This window comes from Vipera berus, assembly GCF_964194415.1.
Source record: "Vipera berus genome assembly, chromosome: 8".
NCBI lineage: Eukaryota > Metazoa > Chordata > Lepidosauria > Squamata > Viperidae > Vipera > Vipera berus.
In genome coordinates this window covers 7,103,391-7,115,621 of record NC_138211.1, presented here as the reverse complement: position 1 = coordinate 7,115,621, position 12,231 = coordinate 7,103,391, and the positions used below count along the sequence as shown (strand labels likewise).

The 12,231-nt window shown below is 41.2% G+C and overlaps 1 protein-coding gene across 2 annotated transcripts in view; it reads left to right on the top strand.

Annotated features, from left to right (window-relative positions):
- PRDM10 (PR/SET domain 10) overlaps window positions 1–12,231 on the top strand; it is a 46,528-nt gene that overhangs the window by 13,363 nt on the left and 20,934 nt on the right. For both annotated transcript variants that reach the window (XM_081333653.1, XM_081333654.1), the window contains 5 exons: window positions 6,654–6,924; window positions 7,615–7,856; window positions 9,358–9,561; window positions 11,000–11,072; window positions 11,524–11,641. In XM_081333653.1, coding sequence (XP_081189779.1) covers window positions 6,654–6,924; window positions 7,615–7,856; window positions 9,358–9,561; window positions 11,000–11,072; window positions 11,524–11,641 — 908 coding nt within the window. The remainder of the gene's footprint in view (window positions 1–6,653; window positions 6,925–7,614; window positions 7,857–9,357; window positions 9,562–10,999; window positions 11,073–11,523; window positions 11,642–12,231) is intronic.

Genomic DNA, 12,231 nt, shown 5'->3' with positions numbered 1-12,231 from the left:
TGTTTCACAGTCATAAATAGTACATACAGGCTGGGGAGTCCACATTTTTGATTATGGATTGAAATGTATAGCTACTCCTAAGTGACATATCAAAGGAATGAAGGCAAAGCACAATCAGGATAGTATGGTACATGCTTATTTAAGAGAAAAGTAGAAAATATTAGAGCCGTGCTGGCTATTTGCAGTCTTGATTATAAGCAGCCATTGAAGAGGAAGGCCTGCCCCAAACAAGGATGAAATGAGTTAGCCTTCATCTGATTTCATCAACAAAGGAGAATATTTGTAGCCCAGGGTTGAAATGAGGTCCCTTGGTGCTCTCCGAGCATGGTTGTTTTCTTGCATGTTTCATTACCTAGACTAGGTAACATCAATGCTAGAAGGGAGTGGGGTTTGCAGGGGAGAGGAGGAGGAGGAGGAGGAGGAGGAGGAAGAGGAGGAGGAGACCTATGGAGTCCTTGATGCTCTGAGCTTGCTGGTTTTCTTGTAGACGTTTCATTATCCAACTAGGTAACATCATGAGTGCTAAGAAGTTTTATCACTTGTGATTATCACTACAATAGTATTGGCTAGGTTTGAACAATGTGCTGAGCTACAGGTGGCCATTTAATTTGTTACCCAGCCACTTTTCTTTGTTTAAGGGTCAGTGTGCTATGCTGGATTGAGAAAATTATGATTAAACAAATAGTAGATTACTAAAGTTGTATGAATGTAGCCATCGTATCTCATGCATGCCAGCCTAATTAATCAGTTTTAATCATGGCCTGCTTCATCTATTTATTTATTGTCCACCCTTCAATCTATAGAGCACTCAAGGCACCTAATACTAATTACAGAATGGAAATGAAATTAGTGCAGGATGTATGACATAAATCATGCTGGTTCAATCCTATCAACTTCACTTGTCATAAGAAACTTAAATGTTATGGAAATTAAAATTAAACAAAATTTCTTTTAATCTCTCTGACTAATAGCATTAAAAGATCAATGGAAAGTCCTTTAGTGGAAGTCCTTTATTACTGAAATTTTAGTTCAAAGGTTATTTATATTTATGTTTATTTATATTACTTAATCCGGGCTTCCCCTTCTGAAACCATGATCTTTGATTTAAATTATAAACACAAATTACTAATTTTTATTAATTCTTGTACAGCACTTGAAAGATAGCTTTTTTATATATGGGCTGAACCCTTATCTCACTTTTTATTTGGAATATAATATAAAGGCTAATAAACCCAATTATTTCCTGATGTGACTAGTATAAAGTAGTGTTGTTGTGGTTTTTTTGCTTGAGGTGCTCAGTAGTGTGAAATTGACTAGAAGGAGCATGAAATTGAGAGCTGTGGGATGTAAAGGCTGGATAATGCAAAAAGAGAAAAGAATAGAATATATCGGAGAAAAGCAGTAGCTTCTTATTTAATTCCTTGTCTCTCTCAAGATCAGAAGACTAAAACAGCAAAATATGGGACGCTTTTAGTTTTTAAGCCACACGGAAAACAATTATATGGAGAATTCTTAATGAGAATAATGTCAAGGTTCCGACTGATGGAACCAAATAAATCAGAACTCCGAGGTACCAGATTTCCTCAAAGAACATGTTTATTGGATACTTGATGTTGGTACGGTCAAAGGTGAAACCATATCTAAAATTCCCCCCCCCCCCGCCCAAAGGTTCAGAGTAACTTAGTGCAATAGGTCCCACCCTTCAAGTTAGCCATAAATCACATTCTCCAATAGAACTACATGGCGGGCTTTCTTGTAAGACGTCCCTCCTTCTCCACTACGGTATGGGAATGACCTTGGTCCCCACCGGGGGGGGGGAATCTATTCATGTTTAGACTAGCAAAAATACTTCATACCCCCTCCCTCTTCTCTGGCAACCTAGAACGACAAAGATGGTTGCAGCCAGATTCGTTGTAGAGTTGACGGCCTGACCCCTCTAAGGAGAAAGCAGTTCCTGTGAAAGGAACAGAGACGCAGGTTAAGATTCAACCCTTTTGAGGTGGGGGGGGGGTTCATTGTAGAGTTGACAAATAACTTGACAGCTGTGTTAGTGGCTGATGAAATGAGTTGGCTCTCACTTCAGTATTCTGCATTTGACCGTAAGTAGTTTGAAGATGTTTAGTCGTGTTTGCGTGCTCCTCCAAAGTAACAATATGATGGTTTAAAGATTTGCTGTTCTTATCCTTGGGCTGTCCTCAATCAAAGATAGCAGTTTTCGAAGGCTTGTTCCAGACAAAGAAACTGGTTGGTGTTGACCACAGGCCATGTTCACATATCACATTAAATTGTCGGGGTGTTTTTTTTTGGAGAATTTCACAACCATACGTTAAATTATAAACTATGGTTTACCAACTATTAGGGATGGTTTCATACCCTGTGTTAAACCAAAACTGGCTTCATCATTTGGGCTTGGCATGTCTCCCCCTTGCCACAGTCATACTGAGATAGAAAGAGATCTCGTGATCTTGTGACTTTCATGGTTATTGCTAATCTCATTCATCTAATAGTCCCCATGCTCCAACTGCTGGAGGAAATTAGATGACTGAGATAACTTAGAATGTCTCTTTCCTTTTTAGTATGACTTCAAATGGGGCACCTTCAACTTCCAACCACTGTCAGCTGTTGGGAAGAAGCCTTCTGAGTTCTCAAAAACGTGGATGCTTTCCATATGGTGAGTGTAATATGTAGCTAGGCTGCTAATCCAAAGCTGGGAATGTGGGGAACACCGGTCCCATCCACCAATACAAAACTAGGAAGAATAATAGTTGTTGGTTTGCAGTATATCGTCTCCCAATCTGTGGGCTGGACAGACTAATCTGCCTGTTGTTCTTAAGCATCTAAATGTATTTTTGTCACTTCCTTATCCCTCTTCTCAAAAACCTAGCCTAGATGTCAGCACTGTTGATCAGCCAAACATTTTCGGAGAAAGATCTTCCGTCTGTTTTCAAATAGTTCCCATATTATGAGTGCAGCTGTTGCCCTGCAGATGTTACAAGATATATTTCTGCTGATGGAAAATCTCTGTTGTGTCCCTTGTCTCTTGATCCTCCCACCATAGGTAAAAAGGATGAAACAAGAGAGTAGTAAGACTTTGTTTGCTTGCATCTTGATAGCCTGTAGCAGCAAGCATTGCATTGATAGTTGTGCCTTGCATATAAATTGGTTAACAACTGAATTCTGGCTGAATTTATAAGCGGATCAATAAATTATCTCCTTTTCTTCCTGATGACTTCTCCCTTCCCTATTTTTAGTTGTCTGTTATCTTGTTCATTAATACCTTGTAGAGCAGTGCCTTAAACCACGTTAGAAACCAAACTGAAGAAACCAGAATCCAGAAACAAGCCTTGACCCTGAAGGGCTTGCATGTCTGAACTAGCAAATATGTCCCTTATAGTCCTAGCTTCCAGCCATACGTGCCCAGGATGCGGCTAGTCCTCAACATACGACTGTTTAACGGCCATTCAAAGTTACAACGGTGCTGAAAAAAGTGACTTATGACCATTTTTCACACTTACAACTGTTGTAGCATCCCCGTGGTCACATGATCAAAATTCAGATGCTTGGCAATTGACCCCTATTTAGGACGGTCGCAAAGTCACGTGATCCCCTTTTTGCGACTTTCTGACAAGCAAAGTCAATGGGGGAAGCCAGATTGACTTAACAAATATCTATTTCCACTTAACAAAACTTAGCAACATAAATGTTGGGCTCAATTGCAGTCGTAACTTGAGGACTACATATCTTGTTCTCCAAGTAGTGATAAGCTCCATCTTCCAGGGCGTCTTACTGCTGGCTGTGCTATAGATTGTTTGCATTTTGCCTTGCCACATCTGAGCTACCCATTATTATTCATCAAGGCAATGGACTAGTGTGTAATTTCCTTTAGAATAAGGTCAAGTAATTAGTCTTTGAGATTGAATTCTCAGTGTGAAAGCTTTGCCAGGGATTGTCCAGCCTGGTTACCTTCCCAGAGGGTTGAAAGAGTGGTGTGTATAGTATGCTGGAATTGGCAACGTGCCATTTGTAATGCTAGCTTCGTCTTGGGTTGGCCTCTCCACTAAAACTAATTTTGTCAAGGGCAAGAAATTATCCCTTATTCAATTTTGCAAGTCTGTATGATTTGCAGCAATGTCCCCCCCCCCAATTGAAAGTCTCCAAATAGAAACAGAAAGGAAATTAAGCTTCTGGGGTTGTTTAGTATTCTTGCAAGGTGACACATCTGGCAAAATATGAAGTTCTAAGAAAGCAACATTTGGGGATCTTTTATGGTTGCTTCAGCCAGCCGTACATGGGACTCAAGCGCACGCCTAGAATAACTTGAAAAGTTCCTCGAGGTGTCATTTTATCAAACTTAGCAAAAACTAAAAATACTTTCTGAGAACTTTGCCGAAGCTCGTTCTTTAAGCTCTTATTGGACGGTTTCACACAATACTGACTTCAGCCTGATCCGTTACCTTTTAAAAGTACTTTTTGCAAAATGTAAAATGTGCAGTGTTCTTTCCAATTAGGCTTTTAGTGATTATGAGGTTGCTTTTTTGTTGTTAAAAGTTCAAAAAATTAATTAACTTGTTTCTTAACTACTTTAAGTGCATTGAGTATTTTTTTATTTTTTTGCTATATGGAGTGAGAAAATTATAGGCAGGATTGTTGCAAGGTACATTTTAATGGCAAACTAATAACAGTTGGAACAGAGAAACTGACTGGCTTCCTTTTAAGATTAAATAAATATGAGATACACCAAGTTGCTAAAACCCCTTTCTGATTTAATGCTTTCCGCATTCTTTTTGCAGCTCATCTTATTACTGCCGTGCTAAACACTTTCTCAATAGTAAATCCTCTTCATGAGGCTGAACACAAGCAGGTCTTGTAAACTCAACTCCTTAATGTATTCTCACTGTGGGTAATTAGCCTAAAGCCATTGCTGAGATTAGGCCGTTCCAGTAATGGAGAATTTTGACATTTATTTGTCCTGAGTGCTCTGTAGTAAAAGTCTTGTTGGCTGCACTTACTGCGCAGACAAAAACAGACATTAGAATAAGAGCAGATGTTTGGAACTACAATGTCTTATCATTCTGGACAATGGGCTATGTTCAATGTGAAATAACTGGGGAGGAACCAACTTGCCTACTCCTGGCAGGCAGGCAGGAATTAGTTCAGGACCACAGTGTTGAGAAGCCTGTCTAAGGAGAGGCCTTTGAATCCATAAATACAGCATCACAGTCTGGTTTGGAAGCATCCCTGCTTCAGACAGGAAGGCGGGGCAGGGAGTGGTGAGGATGGCTGAAAAGATCATTGGCAGTTCCCTCCCTCGCATCCAGGATGTGGCACAGAAGCGTTGCTTGAGCAGGGTCCGCAAGATTGTCTGGGACACAACACATCTTCAACACAACACATCTTCAGGACCCGTTTTCCTTGTTACCCTCTGGGAGGAGGGGGCTCTGTGGTATCCCAAGCAGAACATCCGGATTCAGTCACAGCTTTGTTCCATACAGTATTAACCTTGTGAACTCTCAAGCTTCCTTCTTCCGTTATGTATTCAAGATGGACAGTGATTAATATTTATATGTTACCTAATATGTAAGGGTGTAGGTCTATACATATGTTGTCTATAGTATGTTTTAAATGTGTGTTATGTACGTGTACACTTTGACAGCAAGTAACTAAATTTCATTTTTAATGTGCGCCGTTGTGCCCACAGGGAAAAAATGACAAAAAAGGTTATCTAAAGCTAAATCTAAATAGGGTACGAATCAGTCAAGCCTGCGTAGTAAATGTACTTTCTTTTAAAGAGGCTACCTGTATGTACTGGTAGTCCTGGATTTAATGACCACTATTCAGCTCAAAATTTCTGTTGCTAAGCGAGACAGTTGTTAAGCGAGCTTTGGCCCATTTTGCACCCTTTCTTGCCACAATTGTGAAGTGAGTAATGTTAAGTTAGTAACGTGGCTGTTAAGTGAATCTGGCCTTCCCATTGACTTTGCTTGTCCGAAGGGCACAAAAGATGATCACGTGACCCGGGGACGCTGCAGCCGTCATAAATGGATGCCAGTTGCCAAGCAACCCAAATTGTGATCACCCGTCCACAGGGATGCTGCAACGGTCATCGGCGTGAAAAGGGCCCTCTTTTTTTTTTCTTCCCCTCCGGCGCCGTTGTAACTTTGAATGATCACTAAATAAACTGTTGTGAGTCGAGGACTAGCTGCAGTTGACTTTAGCAGTTGGACTATGTGCATTTTTTCCCCATTTTGATTCCGTTTCCACTGAAATGTGGATGCTGCTTATCCTGAATCGCACAAGCTGAGCAGGATGGTTTTGCTGAGAAGATCAGGCAGATGGAAATGAAGAGAAAAGAGCGCTCTTTTTGGTTAGCTCTTGACCTGGCTGCAAGCAGGAGTGGACAATCTGTTAAAGTCCATCTTCCTGCAGCAGTAATTCGTTCAGGGATGCATTTTGTGCTACAGATGGCTATGGGAATATCAGAGCCAAAACTAGATGGGGTCACCTATTCCTTTTCCTGACACTTCTTTCCCTCTTGTTTTCTGCTTCTCTGTTATCCATGTTAGGTTTTAGAAGAAAATACAACTTGCATTGTTTTTCCACGCTGACTATTTCTGATTTTTTTTTTCCCCCTCTCCGCCTCCCATGTTTTTCAGGTGTCAATACCAGTTCACAGCCAAGCATTGCCTCCCATGGAGGCTGTGGATGATCCTGGCCCTCTAGAAACTTTGCACAACCCATTGGGTGGTATGGAAGCAAAAGAGCAAAATGAGGAGGAGGGGGAGGAGGAGGAAGAGGAGGAGGAGGAAGAGGAGGAGGAGGAAGAAGAAGAGGAGGAGGAGGAGGAAGAGGAGGAAGAAGGGGAAGACACAGACACAGAGGAATGGGACCCTGATCCACCTCGTCCTTTTGACCCAAATGACCTGTGTAAGTCAAAACCTTGTAACCTTCATACATCATTTTGATTACCTTTATCCTTATGCTGTATTGAAGAGAACTGCCATGTGCATGCATATAAGAAGTGTATATGGAAAGCAGAGAGCAAAAAAAACACCACACATTTCCATTTACCCTCTCTGAGTTACTGATCATTTATTTATTTATCAAATGTATATGCCGCCCGTCTCACAGTTAGAACTGGTGATATCCCAGAGCAAGGATCTCTTGAAAATAATGGATGCCCTTTAGAACAAGGAACCTGTAGCTAGTTAAAGAATGGAAAGTTATTGCCTCCAAACATTTGTTTCAGAGTTTCTAGGTTCATTAGAAAGGGGCTGCCACAAAGAACAGGGGTCACCCTATTCTTCAAAGCGCCTGAAGGCAGGACAAGAAGCAACTGGGTGGAAACTAATCAAGGAGAGAAGCAACCAAGAACTAAGGAGGAATTTCCTGACAGTGAGAACGATTCATCAGCATGCAACAACTTAGCTCTAGAAGTGGTGGCTGCTCCAACACTGGAGGCTTTTAAGAAGAGATTGGACAACCATTTGTCTGAAATGGTAGACGGTTTCCTACTTGACTAGAGAAGACCTCCAAGGTCCCTTCCAACTCTGTTATTCAAATCTATTTTTCTTACCTGTGGGCTAACACCGTGTCTCTTCCCTCTGTGTCCTTCAGGGTGCGAGGAATGCAATAACGCACACCCTTCGGTTTGTCCAAAGCACGGGCCCTTGCATCCCATCCCTAACCGACCGGTTTTGACGAGAGCCAGAGCCAGCCTTCCCTTGGTGCTTTACATAGACCGATTTTTGGGAGGAGTGTTCTCCAAGCGACGCATTCCCAAGCGCACGCAATTTGGCCCTGTGGAAGGACCTCTGGTTAGGTTGTCAGAGCTTAAGGACTGCTACATTCATCTAAAGGTAACCGCCTAGCTTCTATTTTCCTTCGTGTATCTTTCCAGAAACGGCTTTTCAACTGAAAGGGATCCCACGGGCTCATAAGCCATGGAAATATAATCCGATGTTGAGACAGCTGTTACAGATATAAGACAACGCATGTTCGTATAATGTCACAAGCATCTTTGCATCCTTGGGCCCAGGAATCACATTTTAATGAAACAAGTCCTAATGGTCAAAGGCAACAACAACAAAAAAAAACCAGGCTGTGGGCATCTATCTTTCTTTCTATCCATTTAAAATTATTCATGGACTCAGGCTTCGTTTGCATGTTACTGTGTATAAAGCCATAATGTAGTACATTACACTGACCACTGTGGCCTGTAAGCTATAACTTACGGCTTCGTGTCTCGTCTGATCTAGCCAATTAGTATCCAAGAAATAAATATTAAGGAAATCAAGGCTGAATACAATGGATAAACCAGGTTATAAAAGTAGCTGAAGGAAGTCCTAGTCCCATCCTTTACTATTGCAAGAAGTCTCCTACTCTTCTAATTCTTAAAAAAAAAATCTTAAGTTCAGGTTGTTTCTGTCCCAGTGTTGAATAGCACGTACCGTCCAGAAGTTCTTTTTCATGGGTGTTTAACATCTCCCTTCTTGCAATCTGAACTTCTTAGTTCAAATTCCATCGTCTAGACCAGAGGTCCCCATCCTTTTGGGCACCAGGGACCGGTTTTGTGGAGAGAGGTTTTTCCATGGATTGGAGGGGCCGTGGTTTTGTGTGCTGCCTGCATCCCACGGATGGGGCTTTGCTTGTCTGTGTGGACCGGTTGCTGGCACGCCACGGCCCAGTAGTGGGTCACGGTCTGGGGGTTGGGGACCCCTGATCTAGAGCAAAGGAAGACATCTGTTAAATTGTCTCGTAATCATTTGTTTTCCAGACTAAGCTTGGTCTATCCTTCCTCATGAGATTTTGCAAAATATCAGTTAATGGTGCTGAGTGTTAAGTAGCTGGTTTCAGATTTCAGCAGTTCAAAACTTGTTCTCAGAAGCCTGCGTCAGTCAAGGTCTCTCTCTCTCTCTCCCCCCCCCCCTCTCTCTCTCCCAAGTGTGAATTCAGGTTGACTTTGTATTTTTCCACCTTTAATGCAAGCTTTTACTTCTGGAGGAAACCAGGAACAGAGTCTCTGTCATACCTTCCCACAGATCATGCTGGTCTCGAGGGATTGTTTGTATATCTTCTGTCCTAGTACTTGATTTGTAAACATGGCTTGCCCAGACATGGCTTGTTATATAAGTAGTCTGTAATGACTTAGCTGTTTATTGTGTTGATCCACTGGCAGACCAAAACATATTCTCCCATTTGCTGCTATTCATCAGCTTCACGGCTTATCTGGCCTATTAATATTGCTTTCCTAATTTTCAAAATGCAGTTTAAAAAACGTTCATGCTAGATACAGTGAATACACAGTCCTGAAATTGCTATGGGTCACGTGCATGTTTCTCTTTTTACTTTTCGCTAAAGGTGTCCCTTGACAAAGGTGACAGGAAAGACCGGGATTTACAGGAGGATCTTTGGTTTGAGTTGTCTAGTGAAGCTCTTTGCAACTGGATGATGTTTGTGCGCCCTGCTCAGAATCACCTGGAACAAAACCTAGTAGCCTATCAATACGGTCACCATATTTACTACACTACAATTAAAAATGTTGAGCCTAAACAAGAACTCAAGGTATGAGGTGACTATCTTAATAGAACATCTTTTACACAAATCTGGTTGGTATTTCCCCCCTAAGCCCCCTGCCCAAAGTTTGTAAAAATATTACTAACCCCGTTCTCTGCATCTCACATTCTTCCTTCTAACTTCCGTTTGTAGCAGTGTTTTTCAAAATTGGTAACTTTGAAAAATACTGCTTTATAGTACAGATAGTTCTCAATTAATGACCACAATGGGGACCGGAATTTCCGTTTAGACCAAGCAAAGCAGTTGTTAAGTAACTCACGCCTGATTATATGACTCTTTTGTACAGTGGTTGTTAAACGGATCACTGCAGTTATTAATTTAATCACGCGCTCCTGATAAAAGCTTTAAGATAAATGTGCACCGAAGCAGCTTGGTTTATTTTATTTTATTTTATTTTTTAAAAATTCCCTCTTTCAGTTCTATTGGCTGGCTGTTTGTCCTACCTGGCCTCAAATATGGGATTTTTGCCCCATCTTTTTCTGGGTGAATAATTAGTTAATAAGGTATCATTCATTCTAGTCAGCGTACCTCTTTGAGGTTCACAGCTTGGCTTGTGTGGGTGATAATCTGGTATCGCAAGCAGGAAAAATCAGTCATCACCGAGTTATTTTTATCTTTTATTAGAAGCAAATCCAATGGAATTTAGAGAGAACAGTTGGGGGAAAAAGCTGTAAGCTTAACATTAAAAAAAAACACAAAACCAAACCTGAAGGCATTCACAAGACATGTGCCACCATCTGGCTCTTGCTGTTCCCTGGAGAGTCTGCTGCTTTTTCTGTCCTACCGTATTTTTGAGAGCAGAGGGAAAAATGCAAATTTCAACGTGAGAAGGCAGGATCTGAGACCCAGAGTCACAGCGACACTGTCAAAGCGACGCTGAACAAAACAGCACTGTCTCCATTTCCCATTACAGGTGTGATACTTGAAAAATGTGCACCTGTGTATTGTTGTGGGCAATCAGTAAAAGAGAATTTGTATACTTTTCAGTCAAGCCATTTATTCCAACTCTCGGTCACCCCGAATGGGAAATAACGATTTTAAAAACCCTTCTATGAATCATAATCTTACAGATTAACTTACATAAAAGGCCTTTTGATACGTGGGCAGAAATTCACACTTACTTATGAAGATGCAATACTTGGATCTATTTTTTCCCCCTCTTTCGTTAAAGCGTAAAAGGGCCTGAATAAAATAATAACATTCTAGAAGTTGTGGATCAGTTTGGCTCAGTGAACGGAATGGTAGAGTTGAGCTGAGAAAGCCTGGAGCTGAATCACGGTTTTACTTAAAATTGATTCTGTGACTCTGGACTGCCTCCCCAGTCTACAATTCGTGGAAGATGGGCAGGATTCAGTTAATTCTATTTAGCTTTTTTTAAAAAAAAATATCTATGAATTTCCTTTCCATTTTATATCTGTTTTTTAAGGTGTGGTATGCTGCCTCCTATGCAGAATTTGTCAATCAGAAAATCCATGATGTATCGGAAGAAGAGAGGAAAGGTATCCAACATCTTACAGTTTAAATAGAATTTTAGAGTTGCAAGATATTTGTTCTTTTGATAGCAGATGCCATTTATGTGCTTGGTTTGTTGCAAAAGAAATGCTGTAGTTTTGTATCACTTACTTCAAATGCAGCATTTCTGGAAAAGCTCAATACATTGAGACAGCTCAGTGGTTAGAAGGAGGAATAAAGGAATTAAAAAAAACTATTGTGTAAATCTGTACATGCTTATTCTCGGGCCTGCTGTCTGGCCTATCATCCTATTTCTCCTCCTGAGACTGCTTTTTATTAGAAGATAAAAGATAGCCTGTAAGCTGAAGTTGTGGATTTCTCCAGTCACTCCAATTTCTACCATAGAATTGGCAGGGCAGGGTGAATAACTGACAAAAGGTGAAAAGCTTGGGGGTTTCCTCCACATTTACTGTTGATTGGCTTATCTTGAAAACACAGTTCTTCGAGAACAAGAGAAAAACTGGCCATGTTATGAGTGCAATCGACGGTTCATGAGCTCAGAACAGCTCCAGCAACATCTCAACTCTCATGATGAAAAGCTGGACTTCTTCAGCAGGTATTTTAAGGAGTCTACCATTCACCCAATTGAAGCGTTCCGTAGACATTTCTGTCCAAGAGAAACAGGAGGAGCCAAGTTTTCCAACAAAGAGGGTTAAAGTAATTATTTAAGGCTCAGTGTCGTTTGCTCAGGTGCATACCTGTTTCCTTAAGAAGGGAGTCCTTCAGTGCTGTTTTAGGAGACAGGGCAGCATTGCGGCATTGGAGGACCAAGGTGGCATTCAGCATCATCAGTCCTCTTTAGATTCACCCCACCCTTCCCCCCCCCACTACAAAGAGATGAGAGCCCATCTGTGCGTGAGATTCTGTAAGAAAGATAGATGGACAACCCAAGAGAAGGTAGAGGGACATCCACCAAAGACGGATGGGCATCTCGAGAGAAGTAATCCATGCGTTGAAGACTCTGATTAAAAGAACAAGATGCTAGTTGACCCAGACTCTTCCTATATCATCCTCCCTGTTTCCACCAGAGGATATTGTCCCTCCTTGGTTATTGTTTTTAAGTTTTATTTATAGCTTAAAAAGGACAGGAAGCCTACATCTGTCTCTCGATGTGTTTAGACTACATTCCAAAATGTGCTGACTAGG